Raw genomic sequence first — 20,969 nt, forward strand, 5'->3', positions numbered from 1 at the left:
GAGACTTAGACAGGGGTGTCCCTCTCCCTGCTCCTTTTCAACATAGCTTGTGAAGCGGCTCATTGCAATATTGATCATGCGGATAGAAGAAGGATTCCAAATGGCCTATCCATTCACGGTGTTGACTCCTTGGTGTCACTATAACTTGCTGATGATATATTAATTTTGGTTTAGTAGCATTCATACAACAAATGGGAGAACACAACCTATACTAAAAGCCTTACTGAATTTTCAGGTATGAAGCTGAACAAAGATGTCATGTTAAATGGCAGCTAACACAATTTTTGGTTGTCAACTAGGGGAACTTCCAATGAAGTATCTGGGACTGTCCATAGTGAAGTGTAGAGAAAAATAGTCAATATGGAGGAATGTAGAAGACAAAGTGAAAAAGAAGATTTAGTCATGGACAGTAAGATATATGTCACTTACAGAAAGACTGGAAGAGTTATTTTGGTCAAGCACATCATGGCCCCCTGATTCCGACGTACATGGTGGCCATATTTAAGATTCTCAGCAAACCTGAACATGATTATTGAAAATGGTGCAGGATCTAAATGGAAGGAACATAACAGAGAGAAAGGGCATGCTTGGAAAGATGGGATATAGTTATGCTTCCTCTCAAATTTGGTGGGCTCAGAATTAAAAGACTAAAGAGGCTGGTTAAATCTAAGTACTAGATCGGTTGTAGGCCATGGGATTGGAAAATTGCTAACAGATGGAAACAGCTCAGCTGTGTGGAAAGATTGGCTTACAGTCTTTTAGGATTTCAAGTTGAAACTCAATATAAAGTTGGAAAAGGCAACAGAGTATAATTTTGGATTAATAATTGGACTGATACTAGCTCAATGGGGCTGACTTTCTTCCCAATCTATATGGTATAGCTAGAGATAAACTTATTTCGTGTAGGATTTTTGGAAGTTGGCTGAAGGATGGAACATAAAATTTGGAAGAAACTTCAATGAAGATGAATATGATGAATGGTTGAAGATGATAAGCATGCTAACAGGATGGGCACCTGGCAACAAAGAAGACGCTATAGCATGGAGTTGTAATATATGACAAGATAACCACTCAAAATACTTTGAAGGAAAAAAGGGTTCCATCTAGCTAGCTACTACCATCTATGTCATTCAGAGGAGGACTATAAGGAGCACACAATGTGGAGCTGCCCATCTTCCCAAAAGCTTTTCAAAGTTGCCAGGCCTGACATTTCATTAGACTTGAGATCAGCTCATTGCATATAGAAATCATTTCTGGGAGCCTTAAGAAGAAGTGGTTGGAAAAGAATAGCAGACCATTCCAAGGAAAGCTTTTGAAGCCAATTTCGGTATCCATTCAAAGGGATTGTGCCATCAGAAAATGACCAAATTCAAACTTATCATGGATCAGTTCTAGAAAACTGAGATATGGACTTCTACTTTGTTCCTGCGGTGTTCACTTGTGACTTCTTCTCACCTGCTAATCAAACTTTATTTATATTTGCTTTAGAAAAAAATGAGAAAATGCACATTTTCCTGATCTACATTTTATGTCCATAGTTTCTATTTGCAAATGTATAAAAAGTAAATTATCCGCTACGTATAAAGTCTGCCGTTTGATCCAGGAGGAAGTTTCTATGTGAATTGCAATCTTACCCTTCATGCCCAAATTCACAAATAAGACATAATTCTTCACAAATAAAAGGTGTAATTCCCTCTGAAATAGCTGCCGACGATTTCCCAGAAGAGATACTTTGTCCATTACCAAAATTAGCTGATTGGTCGTAACTAATCCATGACTTCCCCAATTGGATAGAAATAGGTAAAAGCCGTAAGTTGACAGAAAGAGTTGGAATTGAACCACCACCTCTAGATATATCAATTCTTAAATCTTTCACCTCGATAGCAGCTTGTGGAACCTGCTAATTGTAGAAGTAACAAAAGCATCGTTCAGTTACCAAAAACTTATTTAATGTCATGATCCTTTTTTTACCTAAACCATATACATGTAGCTGAAGGAGAACCAAAAGGATGTTAAAGAAAGAAAATACACAAAATGACACTCGCATAAAACAGATGCTTAACATTGTGCTGTTTAGAAATGTCATTTTTATTTAAATTCTACATGTGAATAAAAATATGAAGAGTATATCAACTAACTAAATGCTCAAACCAACTAAACCTTTTATGCCAAGATTATGATTTGCTTGCAAGTTTAAAAAAAGAGTTTATATCTATTAGCCCATAATGCATTGTAGAAATGACAGATGCTTGAAGCACCATGATCGGTAGAAAGCACAAGCTTGCAGTAAAACTATGTCCTAATGAAAACATGCATCTTATACTCACAAGATAACTCAGATGAAAGTGCATGGGTAACTAACATCACAAAAGTCAGCTGCATTGGCAAGAAAATGTTCCACAACATAACAAAACAACATTTCTAGGACAAAGATAGAAAGCCAACCATGCTTTTCAAGAAACTGTCATACAAGATACCCAACAGACTCTCTTAAAAGGTAGGATTTGGCACATAAAATTGGATCTCCAAACAACTTCTGGTCCATAGTCACCGATATCGGCAATATTTTGAAAATATCACGAGAAACTCTGAGATTTTAAGGTAGTGTATATTATCGGGAAAATCACGATATATTTTCAAAATATCATCAAAATGAAAAATATGGCGATAATATTGCAATATTATTACAATATTTTTGCACAAATTTTTAATCTTATTTTTATAAATTTTAAGTTCAGTTTTTCTTTTTTGTTTCTTTTGTATTTTAAAAACTTTTAAATTTGTTTCTTTATAGTTTTGTAAGAAAAATAATGGAAAACATATTCTTTCTTACTATTATTTGTACTTTTTCAATTTTTCAAGCTTCCAAGATTTTCCACCTTTTGAAAATATCTGAGGAAAACCCTAGCCGATAAATTACCTTGAACAATATAGGTGACCTTATGATCTGGTCATGGTTCAGTCAAAGAGTACCATGTAACCTGCATCTGGTTGATACTCTTGTGCTTGAATTGCCTTGTCAGAATTTCTTTAGTGGTGATTAATTTGTTGATTGGCACTGCTGGTCAAGTTTAAAGATTGGATTTGGAGAAAGTGAACACTTGCTTAATCATAAAATATGCACTATTTGTAGATGAACCTTTTAGCCTGATTTGATATCTCACCTGCATCTGGTTGATACTCTTGTGCTTGAATTGCCTTGTCAGAATTTCTTTAGTGGTGATTAATTTGTTGATTGGCACTGCTGGTCAAGTTTAAAGATTGGATTTGGAGAAAGTGAACACTTGCTTAATCATAAAATATGCACTATTTGTAGATGAACCTTTTAGCCTGATTTGATATCTCACTGAAGATTGTGTCTATTCCTTTTCTTTGGTCATGGCTGTTGTTTATTGGCTTTTTACATGCACTCTTTGTCCAAAGCTATGATTGACTAGAGCAATAACTCGAGACTGCAACCCAAGTGATTGATGAACTTTCTGACCAGTTGCATGCAATTGATGACATGAAATTTCCTTGGACTACTTCTTTGGGTAATTGGTGCATATACTATTTGCTACATTCTGATTGGAAGTCAATACATGGTGTTTTGAGTCACTAGCCATTTCCTGTCAATTGAGGTTGTTGGTTGGCTATTACCTCATTCATTAGTACATTTAGCAATGTTTTCTTGGTTTTCTTGGCATTGACATTGCAGAAAATACATGGAAGAGCAGATTTCTTGGATTTCTTGGCATTGACATAACTGAATATATTGGTATATTTTCAGAGCAGATAGCCTCTCGTAGTGATGCTCAGAATGGTATTGCACTTCCCAGTTGGCCTTCTTGTCAGTCAGTGACCAAATTGTTTGACCCTTCACTTTTTGTATCTCTTCCGAATTTTCTCTTCCCAGTGTCATCAATCTTATCTTCCACAACATACTCAGGCACCTAACCTCATATTATTTATAGCAAATGAGTCTGTTTTGGTTTATTGTATCATGAATCTAAATTTGTTCATGTTGTTAACCATGTGTTAGGAGCTGCTAAAATAGGAAATATTACACCTTTTAAATGCTATGAAAGATAGTAGAGTTTATCTTATCCCTAACATGAATGTGAAACTTAGCTCAATTAATGAACTAGCTAACTCTGGCTGCATGGCCCTCTCTACAACCTTCAGCCAAATAGACAGGTTTTGTTTGAGTGAACCTAACAACCTAATGGTAGATTTAATTAATTGAATGGATGCATGGTTTGTTTACTATATTAGTAGGTTTAATCCAAGGGCGGAACCACGTTATGGGTAGGGTGGGAACGTGCCCAACCTAACCCAATAAAAATCCCCAAGTGGGTAATGGGTTGGGGTTGGTAGTGCCCACCCTGACCCGGCGACTATGTGGCTAGTGTGGGTCGGGTTTGGCAGTACCCATCCTGACCCCGCGACTATGTGGGCAGTGCCCGCCATGACATGGCATTGCCCCAGCTCAGGGTGGGCACTAATGCCCGGTGCCCTCCTTCATTTCGTAATCCCATGCCCAACTCCCTAGACCCACTCTCTCGCTCTTGAAATTCTTTCTTCCCCAACCATTCTCTCTCTCTCTCTCTCTCTCTCTCTCTCTCTCTCTCTCTCTCTCTCTCTCTCTTGAACCTTTTGTTCTGCATAGACACAGCTCCGCCCCTGCACCTCCCCAGTCCCCCACCACGGTGGCATGGTCAACTACCCCACCCCCACAGCCCAAGTTCTCGAATCTTGATCCTTCCGCCCAAGGGTAGCTCTGCCCCTCTCATGTCTGATTGTTCTCACTCTACCAGACTGCCACTGACCAACTGACCCCCGGCGGCTCGGCCGCACCACGAGCCCCGCGGCACGACCCCACCCCTGACCCCACCTCTCTCTCTCAATGTTGTTGTGGCGTGTGCAGCCCTTTGATTCCCAGGTCTCCCGAGTCCCAACCCCACTGACCCATTCTCTCTGGCTCTTGAGTCTCAACCACAAGCCCCTGCCACGCCCCCATAGCCAAGAGAATAGGGCAACATCCTCCAATTGGCCACATCATCTACCCATCATTGTCCTGCAGTGCATCGGCGCATACACATGACATTATTGTTTTTGGTAATTTTTTTAATTATTATTGAATTAGGTTTTTTATTGTGATTTTTTTCAATTAGCATATGAAATTATGAATGTTGTGTTAAATAATATGTAATCTCCTAGACTAACTAGGAATTAGTCTTTCTTTTATTTTAGTTAGTATAGTTTAGTTAGGATAACTTTTTCTATTTTTTATTTTTCATTTTTGACACTTGTAAACCATTTTGACTAAGTCAATTTTTGACTAAAGTCAACTTTTGACTAAAGTCAACTTTTGACTAAAGTCAACTTTTGACTAAAGTCAAAAAGGTAGAGAGTCGTTGGGAGCCCAACGACTCCCTCCCCTTAGCTCTTATTTCATGTATAAATATGGGCAAGTTTCCCTTACAATGTATTATTCGAGTGTGGGTTTTTCCCAACCATTTAATATAATTTTTCTTCCTTATTGCATACCCTTTTTCGAGTATTGGAGTTAAACCTTTGTGGTTCTTTTGTGTAATCTTTTTAAGACTATTTGTAGTCTTATTTGGTGGTGATACAAGAACTTGTAATCTTACATGGTATCAAAGCAAGGTTGAAGCGATCAAGCTAAGTTTTTGTTTTGGTGTATCGGGAAGTGTGCCATTCAAAATTTTGGAAAAGTGAAGTTCTTTTTAAGTGTATATGAAGTTGTGATCATGTGAAAGCTTGAAAGATTGGAGGATCACTCGTACTCGCCATCCGTGGTGGAGTAACTTTATTCTCTTCTCCCTCTTCTTTTCTATTCTTCTTCGTTCTTCTCTTCTTTATTTTTTTTTTTCAAACCTTGTAAAATGAATGACAATGATAATGTCACCATTAAACTCATTAAACTCAATGATTCAAATTATGTTACATGGCTTCAATTATGAAGCACCTTATATGGGATAAAGGGTTGTGGGGATTAGTGGATGGGACCGATTTAGAACCTACACTAATCCTTACAAAGATTGAAGGAGAGAGAGAAATACCTCTCACGAAGGTTGAGAAAACAAGTCATTACCACTTATGAAAAAAAAAGTGGAAGGAATAGAGAATGAGACATGCCAAAATTATGTTTTGGCTCATAACTAGTGTGGACATCAAAAACTATTAAGTCTTACAAAATTTGAACATGCCAATAATGTTTGGGACTATCTTAAGATAATGTATTCTCTTAAAGATATTGCACATGTGTGCAACTTACAAAATAAAGTTCGAAATATAGTTCAAGGGGACAGGAGTATTAGAAAATACTATAATAGCTTGTCCGAATTATAGGAAGAGTTTGCTCGTTTTGAACCAAAGTGGCATTGTCCACAAGATATAGAACTCCGCCAAAATCAAATAAATGCAGAGCATTTCTTTCAATTTATTAGTGAACTAAGAGCGCAGTTTGAATCAACCAAGTATGTTCTTCTTCATCGAGAAAATATGCCTTCAATAGAAGACACAATAGAAGAACTAAGCATGAAAGAGAATAAGCTTAAGAATAGAATCACCAAGTGTGATGATGACTCGGTTCTAGCCGTATCCAAACCGGGAAACTATGTTTGCACATACAAACCCCCAAACTATGGAAAGACAAATGATGAGAAATAAGAAAATGAATTTGAGAAAAGAAAAGCCATTTGTTACTATTGCCGTGAACCAGAACATGTGAAAACCTATTGTCTAAAATTGAAGAAACATTATTAGAAGAAGGTTGCCTCAGTCGGACCTCCATAAGAATCAAATGAACTATCCATTGGAAGCATATCGTTAGCACAATTGGTGGAGGCACTTTAACTGCTACTCAAAGGAGCATCTCCTTCCACTAGAGCCACAGTCTCTTCTGTTAACACCTCCAATCCTGGTAAATCTCTTTGGCTTGTTGACTCAAGTGCCTCTTTTCATATGACACCAAACATTAATATGTTATCCGAATGTCACAACTCAAATGGGTCAAATATTTTTACCACTGATAGAAGAGCGCTTGAAATCAAAGGAATAGAGAATTTTAAAAATATTTCTCAAAACTCGAAAAGATTTTACATTCCACAAATTAGATATATTCTCAAACTTAACCTCAACCTTTTATTTGTTTTCCACTTATTTGACCGTGGATATAACATTTTCTTCTCCTCTCGTGGTTGTCGATTGCAGGATCGACAGTCAGGAAAGCTGATTAGGAAAGGCCATAGAGAAGGAGGCCTATACTACATAGATTTTTAGAAAATTCTCAAGAATACATTGTGTTGTAATGTTCAGAAAATGGACTTCGATTTATGGCACAAGAGACTTGGCCATCCTAGTGTATCCAAGATCCAATTTTTTTCAAAAATGAATTTTTTTTGTAATTTTGAGACCTTTACATGTGAAAACTGTATTCTTGGAAAAATAAAACGATTACCTTTTCAAGAAAGAAATTTTGTTTCTTCTCAACCACTTGAGTTAGTACATTCAGATGTATAGGGCCCCACACCTGTTATATCAGAAGCTGGCTTTTCATATTATGTAATCTTTATAGATGACTTTCCAAGGCATACTTGGATCTATTTTCTTAAACATAAATCTGAAGTTTTTTCATATTTTCAAATATTTCATAATCTGGTCAAAAATCAATTTAAATATGATATTTCAATCTTTCGCATTGATTCAGGGAGAGAGTTTTTATCAAAAGAATTTAAAGATTATCTGAATTTACATGGTATTACACATCAAAGATCATGTCCTTATACTCCACAACAAAATGGTTTGGCAGAAAGAAAGCATAAGTATATTATAAAAACAACAAGAACTTTACTCATCACACATAAGTAACAAAAAATTTTTGGGCCGAAGCTACTCTAACTGCAGTTTATCTCATTAACAGAATGTCATCATCTTCATTAAACAATATATCTTCCGTTGAAAAACTTTTTAAACAAATTCTAGATTATTTTAGGTTAAGGGTCTTTGGATGCAAATGTTTTATCTTTTCTAACAAAAATGACAAACTCTCCCCTCGTGCTATTCCATGTGTTTTTTAGGCTATGCAAACCATCAAAAAGGTTATAGATGTTTTGATCTTAAAACTAAAAAGTTATGTGTCAAGAAATGTATTTTTCTTGAAAAAAAAAGTTTTTTTTGAAGATAAGAATTCTAAAGAAATAGATGAGTACTTTTTTTATTGGACTTAGTTCCAAAGATTGATGAAGGCAATATTGATGAAAACCAAGAAGATCAAAATGACATAAAGTATTGAATCATTTCATGATAGTCAAGACTATATTCAATACTCCAGACGGGGCAACTTAGAACAACAACCTTGTGCTCTAGAAAAATATACTAAAGAACATGATTAAATACCAACAATAAGATCATCTAGGGTATCAAGAGTCCTCGAAAAATTTGTGTCCTACGAGTCTTTTTCACCAAAATATCAAACTTGCATTGCCTTAATACACTCCTACGTAGAACTTTCTAATTATGCTACAGCAAAAGTGCAGTCAGAATGGGTCGAAGCAATAACAGCAGAATTAAATGTTTTAGAAAAGGCGAATACTTGGACTATTCAAGATATTCTGATAGGCAAAAAGCCCATAGGTTGTCGATGGATGTACAAAGTTAAAACCAAGAGTGACGGCACTCTTGAGAGGTTTAAAGCCCGATTAGTTGTCAAAGGCTATTTTCAAGAGTATGGAATAGACTATAAAGAAACTTTTGCACCAGTCACTAGAATGACCACAGTTAGGACCTTAATAGCTCTTGCCTCTGTAAAGAAATAGCATATATATTAAATGGATGTCAAGAATGCATTTCTCAATGAAAACCTAGCCGAAGAAGTGTATATGGAACTACCACGTGGCATTAGTATTCCTAAAGAGAAAGTTTTTCGTTTACACAAGGCTTTGTATGGCCTTTAACAAACCCTAAAGGCTTGGTATGATAAATTTAGTCAAGTTATGCTTAATTTTGATTTTCAATCTTGTCTTACTGACACAACTTTATTTGTTAAGAACTCTGATGCAAGTATTATTATTATTTTCCTCTATATGGATGACATGATCATCATTGGAAGTGATAAACAGGGAGTTGATAACATTAAAAAATTTCTCTAAACAAACTTTGAAATAAGTGATTTGGGTTTTTCAAAATTCTTTCTTGGTATAAAAGTTGTTTATTCTTATAGAGGTTATTTGTTAAACCCAATCTAAATATGTTCTTGATATTGTTGACAGGTTAGGAATCTCAAATGAAAAATAGGTCGACACTCCTGAAGTTGTCCAACAACAACAACAACTACGCCTTCATCCCAAAACAATTGGGGTCAGCGATATGAACCAAAAAAGAAATTCATTTTGGGTCTTCCACATGAATCCTTTTCCTCCAATCATTTCTATCCAACGCCATGTCCTCAGTGAGGTTCAAAGCATTCATATCCTTTCCTATCATCTCCATCCAAGTCTTCCTAGGCCTACCCCGACCTCTTTTAACTAATATATTTTCCCATTTCTCCAACCTTCTAACTGGAGCATCATTAGGCCTTCGCCGAATATGTCCAAACCACCGTAAACGATTCTCTCGCATCTTATTTTCAATGGGTGCAACACCTACCTTCTTACGTATCTCTTCGTTCCGAATCTTATCTTTTATTGTATTTCCACACATCCATCTAAGCATCCGCATCTCAGCTACACTCATTTTTTGAATATGATGTCTCTTGGCAGCCCAACATTCCGTACCATATAGTAAACCGGGTCTAATAGTCGTCCTATAAAACTTTCCCTTCAACCGCAATGGCATTCTACGATCGCACAGCACTCCAGTAGCACTTTTCCATTTCATCCACCCAACCTTTATCCTATGATTTACATCTCCATCAATTTCTCCATACTTTTGAATGATGGATCCCAAATATTTGAAATAATCATTCACCGGTATATCTTGCTCACCAAGCTTCACTACACTCCCATCACTACTTCGTTGCTTACTAAACCGACATTCCATATATTCAGTCTTACTCTTACTCAACTTAAAACCTCTAGCTTCCAATGTCTGTCTTCATAATTCTAACTTAGCATTAACCCCAGCTCTAGACTCATCAATCAAAACAATATCATCAGCAAACAACATACACCACGGTACATTTTCTTGAATTGATCTCGTAAGCTCATCCATCACTATTGCAAATAGGAAAGGGCTTAAAGCAGATCCTTGATGTAACCCAACCGTTATCGGGAAATTGGTTGTCACCCCTCCACAAGTGCGGACATTGGTTACTACTCCTTCATACATATCTTTAATTATACTAATGTACTTGAGAGAAACACCTTTCTTCATCATTGTCCACCAGAGAACGTCTCTAGGTACTCTATCGTATGCCTTCTCTAAATCAATAAAAACCATATGCAAATCTTTGTTCCTCTCTCTATATCTTTCAATAAGTTGTCTAAGAAGATGTATAGCTTCCATAGTTGATCTTCCAGGCATAAAACCAAATTGATTCTCCGATATCATGACAACCTTCCTCAACCTAGACTCAATCACCCTCTCCCAAAGTTTCATAGTATGACTCATGAGTTTTATACCACGATAGTTTGTGCAATCTTGTATATCACCCTTATTCTTATATAAAGGCACCAAAGTACTCTTCCTCCACTCATTAGGCATCTTATTTGTTCGCCAAATCAAGTTAAAAAGATTTGTCAACCATTCTAAACCTTTCTCTCCCAAGCATTTCCAAGCCTCGATAGGTATACCATCTGGGCCAACTGCCCTTCTTGATTTCATTTTCTTCAAAGCCTCTGCAATTTCTTTCTTTTGAATCTTGCGCATGAAGTCACGATTTATCTCATGAAAAGGAATGGAGAAGTCTCCAAGATCTTGAGCATGACTATCATTAAATAGCTTATCAAAATAATCTTTCCATCTCTCCTTAATCTCCTCATCTTTGACTAAAACCCTTTGCGTTTCATCTTTGATACATCTAACCATACCCAAATCCTTCGATTTCCTATCTCTCATCTTTGCAAGCCTATAAATATCCTTCTCGCCTTCTTTGGTATCCAACTTGTCATAAACCTCCTTATATACCTTAGCCCTCGCGTTTCGAACAACTTTTTTAGCTTCCTTCTTTGCTATCATATACTTCTCCAAATTCTCATTATCACGACTCTTACTTAGATTTCTATAACACTCTCTTTTAACCTTAATAGCTAATTTGACATCCTCGTTCCACCATGATGTATCCTTACCTAGTGGTGCACCGCCTTTAGACTCACCCAATACCTCCTTAGCTACTTTTCTCATACCACCCGCTATCTTATTCCACATTGATTCTGAATCCTCCTCGAGACACCAATCAACTTCCTTAACTACCTGCTCTACAAACATTCCTTGTTTAGCTCCTTTCAGTGCCCACCACTTAATTCTAGGATCTATCCTATGTCTATCCCTTTTGCGGCATTGTCTAATTCTAAGATCTAAAATTAAGACTCTATGTTGTGTAGCTACACTTTCTCCTGAAGTTGTAAATATCAAAATAAAGATTGATGATAGAGAACCACTTGAGAACCCAACACCTTACAGACAACTTGTCGGAGCATTATCCTATGTCTCTATTACAAGACCTGGCATTGCACATGCCGTTCACACAGCAAGCCAATTTTAGCATGCTCCTGTTAAAATGTAAAATATTTTTGTTTTTTCTTATTTATTTTTTGTATTTTAACTATCTAGTTCAAATAGAACTAGATAGTTAGAGTTTTGGTCAAGTTTCGGTTGGAACTTGACCAAACTCTAGCCGTTGGAGCTAGTCCAACGGCTAGAAATCTAACCATTGGACTAGCTCCAACGGCTAGAGGGAGAGCGCCTTATGAGCTCTCCCCTCCTCTCTATTATAAATAGGGGTACATCCCCCATGGTAAAGCACTTGTAGAAAATGCTTTTTAAGCATTTCACATTTTAATAAAATTCCTTTTTTTCTTTTTGTGTTTTCCATTTTTACCCTTTTACAGGTCTTACTACTTTCTTACATGGTATCAGAGCCGCGGGATTATTAGATCTTGGAGAAAGTTTGCCTCGGTTTTTGTGCCCCTTGTGCAAAAAGGTGTGTTATCACCTTGTTCCTGCAAAACTGTTTTGTCACTTGGAGAGAAGTGTTTCATCACTTCATTATCGGCTTCAAAACGTATCATTTGAAGGGCTTCAACATCATTGTATTGTATCTCTTTCCCTTCTCTCACATTTTTTTTCTTCTTTCGTTTCTTTTCTTTTATCCTTCTTCTTTCTCACCCCTTCTAAATGATGGATGACAATGAAAAAGTTACCATCATCCCCATGAAATTAAGTGACACAAACTATGTAACGTGGGCTTCAATCATGAAGCACCACATATGGGGTAAAGGCTTACGGGGAATCGTGGATGGTTCCGATTCAGAACCTAAACTATCCCTTACCAAAAAAGAGGGAGATAAGGAGGTCCCATTATCGAAAGAAGAGAAAATCAAGGCTTTAGCCTCCTATAAAAAAAATGGAAAGAGTGGAAAATGGGACATGCAAAAATAATGTCATGGCTTATCAATAGTGTTGACATTAAAAAATGTTCTAATCTTGCCAAGTTTGATCATGCCGATAAGGCATGAGAATACCTTAAAAATATGTATTTCCTTAAAGATATTGCGCATGTGCAATCTTCAAGAGAAGGTTCGGATGATGACCCAAGACGACAAATCAATTCGAGAATATTATAATGGGCTATCCGAACTCTGGGAAGAACTATCTCTTTTGGAACCCAAATGGCACTGTGTCGAGGATATTGAGCTTCGCCAAAAGCAGCTCGATGCTGAACATTTCTACGGCCAGAATTTGAGTCCACCAAATCGGCCCTTCTTCATCGTGGAAAAAATCTCACTATTGTGGAAACTATTGAAGAATTAACAATGGAGGAAAATCGCCTTCGGTAAAGCATCCTTAAAGCTGATGATGATTCTGTCCAAGCAGTATCTAGGCCTGAGAATCATACTCGTACTTACCGGCCACCTCACTTTGGAAGACAGAATGGTGAGTTTGACAAGAGGAAAGTTATTTGCCACCACTGTCATGAGCCAGGACACTATAGGCCCCAATGCCCTAAATTAAAAAGGAGGGATGAAAAAAAAGGTTGCCACCGTTGACGTCGAGCCAAAAGATCAAGATGTGTCTGTTTCCATGGCTCAATTGATGGAGATCCTCCAACCTCTTCTCAAAGAGGTATCATCTTCAATTGATGCCTCAACTGGAGCAGTTGTTGCATCTGTTTCCGGTCCAGGTAATTTTCCTTAGCTTTTAGATTCTGGTGTTTCATTTCATATGACCCCAAATGACAAATGTTTATCCGAATGTCTTAAAAACAACTTAAGTATATCAAAAGCAAGGTTTTAAAACCCGTGACTCGGAATTTGACTCGTTCTTTATTGACTCGTGACTCGGTGACTCGGACCGGGTTTTGTTAACTTTTGATTTTAAAAGAAAAACAATATATAATTTGTCTGAAACCATGTTTTTGAGTAAACATAGTCTCCAAACGTATGTAAGAATATAAAAACAACTGCAAAGAGCTATAGAGGTTTGCTTGAATAATTGAATTTGATATCTATACAAGCACTTTGACTAATTCATGACTTGAATTAGAGGATTTGGTCACCATGAGTTCAGTCTGCTACTACCTAAGGTTCCTAAAATGGCCAATCATATATGCTAGCTTGTTTTAAAAGTTTTAATTCCCTCTCTAACAATCCATAAATGTAAAACAAGGATATATGTGCATATTGAAAGTTTACAGAATGCCCAATATCAACATAAATAAGCAATTTTCTCATGTATAAAACTATGCAGGAAATATAGTAATGACACAACTATAAAAAGACTACTAATATTTGAATATGTACAATGCTTGTTCACATAACAAATGGATGATGAAACCTAAATGTGACTTCCCATAGGCACAGTTGACCCGCCATATATAGTGAGAATCATTTCTTTAAAATATTTTGCTAGAATAAGTTGATAACACAGGGTGAACAGTAGTTCGAACAACATGGCGATTTTATTCTATGGATTTAAATGTTTTTTTATCTTTAAATGATTTTTATTTTCTTTTTTATACAAAATCTGAGGGTAACCCTTGTTAAAATATATGTACTTATATATTTCGAAACTGTAATTTAAAACTCAAAAAACAAATTTCAAACATCCCAAAACTCGCCTGAGTTAGGCCGAGTCAAGCCCGAGTTTTGGCAAACTGAGTTTGCCTTGCCGGGTTGACTCGCTGAAGGAGCGAGCCGAGCCGAGTCAGCCGAGTCAACGAGTTGACTCGGCAAGTTTTAAAACACTGATCAAAAGTTTTCACAGCAGATGGAACATCTATTGAAATAAAAGGAATAGGCTGTTTTGAAAATTATCAACGTTTTTGTATTCCCAACGTTAGATATAACCCAAAATTAAATTTGAATATTCTATCTGTTTCACAAATTTTTTATTATGGGTGTAATATATCCTTCTCTTCTGATGGTTGTTGGGTACAGGATCGTCAGTCAGGGAAGCTGATTGGGGAAGGCCATAGAGAAGAAAGACTATATTACATGGACTTTTTGGAATTACCAAAGAATGTTTTTTGTCTAAATGTTCAGAACTTGGAGATAGAATTATGGCACAAAAGACTTGGCCATCCTCATATGTCTAAAATCCAATTCTTCTCAAGTTTGGGAAAATTTTATAAATTTGAAAATTTTGCTTGTACAGACTGTATTATTGGTAAAATAAAAAGATTCCATTTTTCTAGTAGAACCTTTGTCTCTACAAAACCTTTTGAGTTAGTACATTCGGATGTTTGGGGACCCGCACCTGTTATTTCTAAAGACGGTTATGCGTATTATGTCATCTTCGTTGATGATTTTCTAGACACACTTGGATTTATTTTCTAAAGCATAAATCTGAGGTTTTCGTTCATTTTCAAATATTTCATAAGATGATTATTAATAAATTTCAAAGTAATGTCGTCATTTTTCGCACCGATTCAGGGGGAAAATTTATGTCCGGAGAATTTAAAAATTATCTTAATATACATGACATTACTCATCAACAATCATGCCCACACACCTCAACAAAATGGTCTTGTTGAACGCAAGCACCGCCACATTATGGAAACCACTAGGACTTTGCTAATTGCAAGTCAAGTTCCAAAAGGATTTTGGGTTGAAGCAGTCCTAACTGCCACTTATCTCATCAATAGAATGTCATCCTCTTCTTTGAAAAATATTTCTCCAATCGAGAAACTTTATGATTTAACATCAGACTACTCTAGGTTGAGAGTTTTTTGTTGCAAATATTTTATATTTACAGACAAAAATGATAAATTCTCCCATCGGGCAATCCCATGTGCCTTTTTTGGATATGCTGAGAATCAAAAAGGTCACAGGTGCTATGATATTTAAAGTGGTAAATTATATGTATCAAGAAATGTGTCTTTTCTAGAAAAAGAGAATGCTTTGAGAGTGAAAAACCTAAAGATATTACTGAATATTCCTTTCTACTTGATTTAACCTCAAAATTTGGTGAAAAGGATTTTGAATGCAACTTTGACAATGATCAAAGCTCCTTTATTCCTGATACAGATAGCAGAGACCAAACCAGTAGAGATGTTGGATTGCAATATACAAGATGAAGAGTTGGAGAACTGCATCCTCCATGTGCGTTAGAAAGGTTCTCCGAAGTTCCTCCTCGATGGACTTCTAGAATTTCTAGACCTCCCGACAAATTTGTTTCTTATGACTCCTTTTCACCATCATATAGGGCTGCCTTAGCATTAATCCAATCCTACGTTGAACCTTCCTCCTACTCTAAAGCCAAAAATCATAAAGAATGGGTTGAAGCTATGAAAGTAGAATTAGATGCTTTAGAAAAGGCCGAAACGTGGTCCATTCAAGATCTTCCTCTTAGAAAGAAACCTATAGGGTGTAGATGGGTTTATAAAGTCAAAACCAAAAGTGATGGGACCCTAGAAAGATATAAAGCACGACTCGTAACCAAAGGTTATGCTCAAGAGTATGGCATCGACTACGAAGAAACTTTCGCTCTTGTAGCCCGTATGACTACTATCAGAACCCTAATCGCCTTGGCCTCTGTTGAAAGCTGGCATATTTTTCAAATGAATGTCAAAAACGCTTTCTTAAATGGGAAGCTTGCTGAAGAAGTTTACATGGATCCTTCACCTGGTATTTATATTCCCACGGGTAAAACTCTTCGTCTTGAGAAAGCTCTCTATGGTCTCAAACAAGCACCAAAAGCTTGGTATGACAAGTTTAGTCATGTTATGATAGATATTGGATTTCATTTTTGTTTAACTGGCACTGCTTTGTTTGTTAAGAAATCTTATGCAGGTATCATCATTCTTCTCCTCTATGTGGATGATATGATCATCACTGGTGATGACAAACAGGGAGTGGCAGATATCAAAACTCTTCTTAAAACTCATTTTGAAATGTCTGATCTAGGATTTTTAAGATATTTTTTAGGAATAGAAGTTGCTTATTCTCCTCGAGGATATCTGATCTCTCAATTTAAATTTGCTTCTAATATTTTTTCCAGGTCTGGCATTGCAGATGAAAAGACAGTGGACACCCATGAAGTAGTTAATGTTAAAATGAAAATTGATGATGGAGAGCGTCTCGATGATCCTACCCCCTTCAGACAGCTTGTTGGAGCACTCTCTTATCTTTCCATCACTAGGCCAGACATTGCGCATGAAGTACACACAGTCAGCCAGTTTCAGCATGCTCCCACCTCTGTTCACATGAAAACAGTTCTACGTATTATTAGATATTTAAAGAATTCTCTTTCACGAAGACTCTTCTTGTCTGCTTCATCATCATTAGATTTAATTGCTTATATTGATGCTGACTGGGGAGGTGATCCTAATAATAGGCACTTAACCACTGGTTTCTGTGTGTTTTTAGGTGAATCTCTCATATCGTGGAGGTGCAAGAAACAGCAAAAGGTTTCTCTATCCTCCACTGAGGCCGAATATCGAGCCATGGCAACCACTACAATGGAGGTCGTATGGCTCTGTCATCTGCTTGCGAACATGGGAGCTGCAGCAACACATGCTTCACGAATGTGTTGCGACAACAAAAGTGCAATCTACATTACAAGCAACCGAACCTTCCACGAACGCACCAAACACATTGAAATGGATTGTCACTATGTTAGAGAGTACTTGAATGGAACCATTGATCTGCCATATGTTACATCAGAATACCAGTTAGCAGATTTCTTCACCAAGCCTCTTGCAGCCCCCCGATTTCACTTTCTCTTAAACAAATTTTCGCTCATTGTACCGTAAGTTTGAGGGGAAGTGTTAAAATGTAAAATATTTTTATATTTTTTTTATTTTTTCTTATTTATTTTTTGTATTTTAACTATCTAGTTCAAATAGAACTAGATAGTTAGAGTTTTGGTCAAGTTCCGGTTGAAAATTGACCAAAATGGCTAGAAGGAGAGCTCCTTATGAGCTCTGCCCTCCTCTCTATTATAAATAGGGGTGCATCCCCCGTTGTAAAGCACATGTAGAAAATGCTTTTTTGGCATTTCACATTTTAATAAAATTTCTTTTTTTTCTTTTTGTGTTTTTCATTTTTACCCTTTTACGAGTCTTGTGTGAAGTGTCTTTCTAGACACTTGTTCGCTTGGTTCAAGTGCTTTGGTGGAACACCACCACTTTCTTACAGCTCCTACTACTGTTCATATGGGAGTTGTTTTACGTATTATTAGATATATTAAAACCTCCATTTTTAGAGGACTTTTCTTGTTTGCTTCTTCTTCCTTAGATTTAATTGCTTATACTGATGCAGACTGGGATGTGATCCTAATACTCGACACTCAACTACTGGTTTTTGTATATTTTTAGGTGAATCATTGATCTCTTGGTGGTGCAAGAAGCAACAAAAAGTCTCTCTTTCATCCATTGAAGTTGAATATAAAGTCATGGCCACAACCACTATGAAAATACTTTGGCTAAGGTGCTTACTTCATGATATGGGTGTTCATAGCACAGAAGCATCACGACTATGCTGAAATAACAAAAGTTCTATCTATATTGCCAGCAATTGGACATTCCACGAACGAACCAAGCACATACGAGAGGAATTTTTACACAACACCATTGATCTTCCCTATGTTCCTTCAGAATATCAATTGGCAGACTTCTTTACCAAACCTCTCGCGGCTCTTCGATTTCAATTTCTCTTGGACAAACTTTCAGTTATCCAACTGTAAGTTTGAGGGAGAGTGTTAAATGATATGTAATCTCCTAGACTAACTAAGAATTAGTCTTTCTTTTATTTTAGTTAGTATAGTTTAGTTAGGATAACTTTTTCTATTTTTTATTTTTCAGTTTTGACACTTGTAAACCTTTTTGACTATAGTCAAAAAGGTAGAGAGACATTGGACTCCCAACAGCTATATTTAGAGCCGTTGGGAGCCCAACGACTCCCTCCCCTTAGCTCTTATTTCATGTATAAATATGGAGCAAATTCCCCTTACAATGTATTATTCAAGTGTGGGTTTTTCCCAACCATTTAATATAATTTTTCTTCCTTGTTGCATACCCTTTTTCGGGTATTGGAGTTGAACCTTTGTGGTTCTTTTTGTGTAATCTTTTTAAGACTATTTGTAGTCTTATTTGGTGGGGATACAAGAACTTGTAATCTAATTAACATTAAACATGAAGAATGAATACTTGACTTTGGTTAGAACTTAGAATTTTAAGGGTTTTTTTTTCAATTAGCATTAACAAGAATTTTAGTTTTTTTTGTTTCAATTGGCATGTATTTCTTAATTAAATAATAATAATCATGATTTCATCTTGATTTTTGGTATGTGTTAGAGTAACTATTTGATTTTTTTTTAATCATGTTAATATATTTTAGTTTTATTATCTTTTGTTCATTGGATTAGTGCTTTGATTTATTGACTTTATGATGTTCCTCTTCGTTTTAAGTGGGTTGAACTTTTTCTAACTATTTATAAAATATTTATGATATCCTTTGTAGATTTTTTGGAAGATTAACTAATTAATTAGTTACTTATTTGTAGAATATTTGTGTTCCTTTCTCACATCTTGTTGAATTCATTTCAAGATCAAAACTTGAGCTTAGTCACACTACATTATCCATGAAAGGTACTTCTTCTGCTCTTTATATCAAATAAAGCTAAATTTTGGAGTATACAGGCATGTTATTATGGTACTCAGCAGTTCTTTAATAATTTTCTTTATTACTAAAAATATGTTGTTTAGTTTCAACTAAGGTTCCTAATTATGAATATTGCACCTGTAATTCTTCAATTTTCTTTGCACTTGTTAATATAGTTTATTGTTATAGGAATTTTTATTTCTTTTAGAGTGCATTTGTGCCCACCCTAGTTTAGATTCTTGGCTCCGCCCCTGGTTTAATCATATCCAATTGTTAATTGTATTTTGTCTTTCATATATATATATATTGAGAGACATATATATTGATATACATATATGTGTGTATTTTATATAGATTGTATCTTAGGTTTATTTGTATTTTTTACTTTTCTTTTTATTATTTTTATTTTTCTTATTTTGTAATAGGGTTTGCCCTTTAGCCTTTAGGGGTATTTTAGATTTTTGTCCTGGCTGTTATAGCCGTTAGGATTAGCCCAACAGCTAGTTGAGCCTCCCTTCCTAATATGGGAATCTCTCCCATATTTTTTATGCTTCTTCTTGAGCATCTAAGTTATAATAAAATATTATTTTTTATATTGTGAACTTGGCCCTTAGTGGCTTGTGGTTGTGTACACTCGTGTGCTCTTGTGTTTAGCCCTTTAGTGGCTTTGTGATTCCATTACACCAATATGCCATAAGGTCAATTCTTAAGATGGTGAAAATTGTCAAGTCCTAATTGATGAAGAACAAGATGGTTCAAAGATGGCCCAAAACATTATGTTGGAGCCAAAATAGAAAATAGGACACATTTAAACATGATCTAAGGGTTAGTTTTTGCTTTTGAAGATTAGGCCTATGGAAATCAAGAATTTACTACTATAAGTTATGGTGGTTCGGTACCACAACACACACACACACACACTTGGTAGATGCACCGATTATGCACTCCAATATTTCTTAGATATAGAGATGTTGAGATCAAGAAAAGAAATCATCTTATCACAAAAAAGAATATGTATTGGATTTGTTAAAGGAGATCAGTATGATCGACTGCAGAGATGGTGATAGCCCAATTAAACAGAAACATAAGTTAGTGATGTGCAATGGTGTGAAATGTGAAGATATAGGGAGATCTCAGAGATTATCTGGACAGCTTATCTACCTAAAGGTTACAAGGCCAGCCATATCCCATGTGGTCAGTGTAGTTGATCCTTTTATGCATGCCCTGCTCCTGCTCATACAATAGTTCTATATTGTATGCTAAAGTATTTGAAGCCAAATTCTTGGAATGAAATTTTACATGCCAACGATGGCCATGTTAATGATTATTGTATACGCATGCAGACTGGGCAGGCTAATTAGAGGATAGAAGGTCTACCTCTGGTATTGCAACTTCAGGAAGGAAAGTCGATGTCTTGAAAAAGTAAAGAAACTATAAGTTCTAAATCTAGTGCAGAAGCTAAGTATAAAGCCATGGCACCACACATTTTTCAGAGTAATAGCTCGAATCAACTTACAGAGTTGGGCATATGTTACAGTCCGCAAAGCAGGCCATCAGGGTGTGTCATGCCATTGGGCTGGTACCGCCCAAAAAGGGGTTAGAATTGTAAATGTGAGGCTTGAAACAGTATATATCAGAGTTGAGAGCATTGGACATTGAGTTTGGGATCCGGGTGGTCTAGCATTGGGGTTGGGACCAAAATCC

General features: G+C 36.3%; 1 protein-coding gene across 2 annotated transcripts in view; it reads right to left on the minus strand.

The window, feature by feature from the left end:
- The window catches only part of LOC149838857 (protein SABRE-like), a 112,695-nt gene that overhangs the window by 84,713 nt on the left and 7,013 nt on the right, over window positions 1-20,969 (minus strand). For both annotated transcript variants that reach the window (XM_090006845.1, XM_090006844.1), the window contains exon 4: window positions 1,635-1,897. In XM_090006845.1, coding sequence (XP_089862971.1) covers window positions 1,635-1,897 — 263 coding nt within the window. The remainder of the gene's footprint in view (window positions 1-1,634; window positions 1,898-20,969) is intronic.

The sequence above is a fragment of the Nuphar pumila genome, chromosome 5 (genome assembly GCF_984573655.1).
Source record: "Nuphar pumila chromosome 5, dmNupPumi1.hap1.1, whole genome shotgun sequence".
Taxonomy (NCBI): domain Eukaryota; kingdom Viridiplantae; phylum Streptophyta; class Magnoliopsida; order Nymphaeales; family Nymphaeaceae; genus Nuphar; species Nuphar pumila.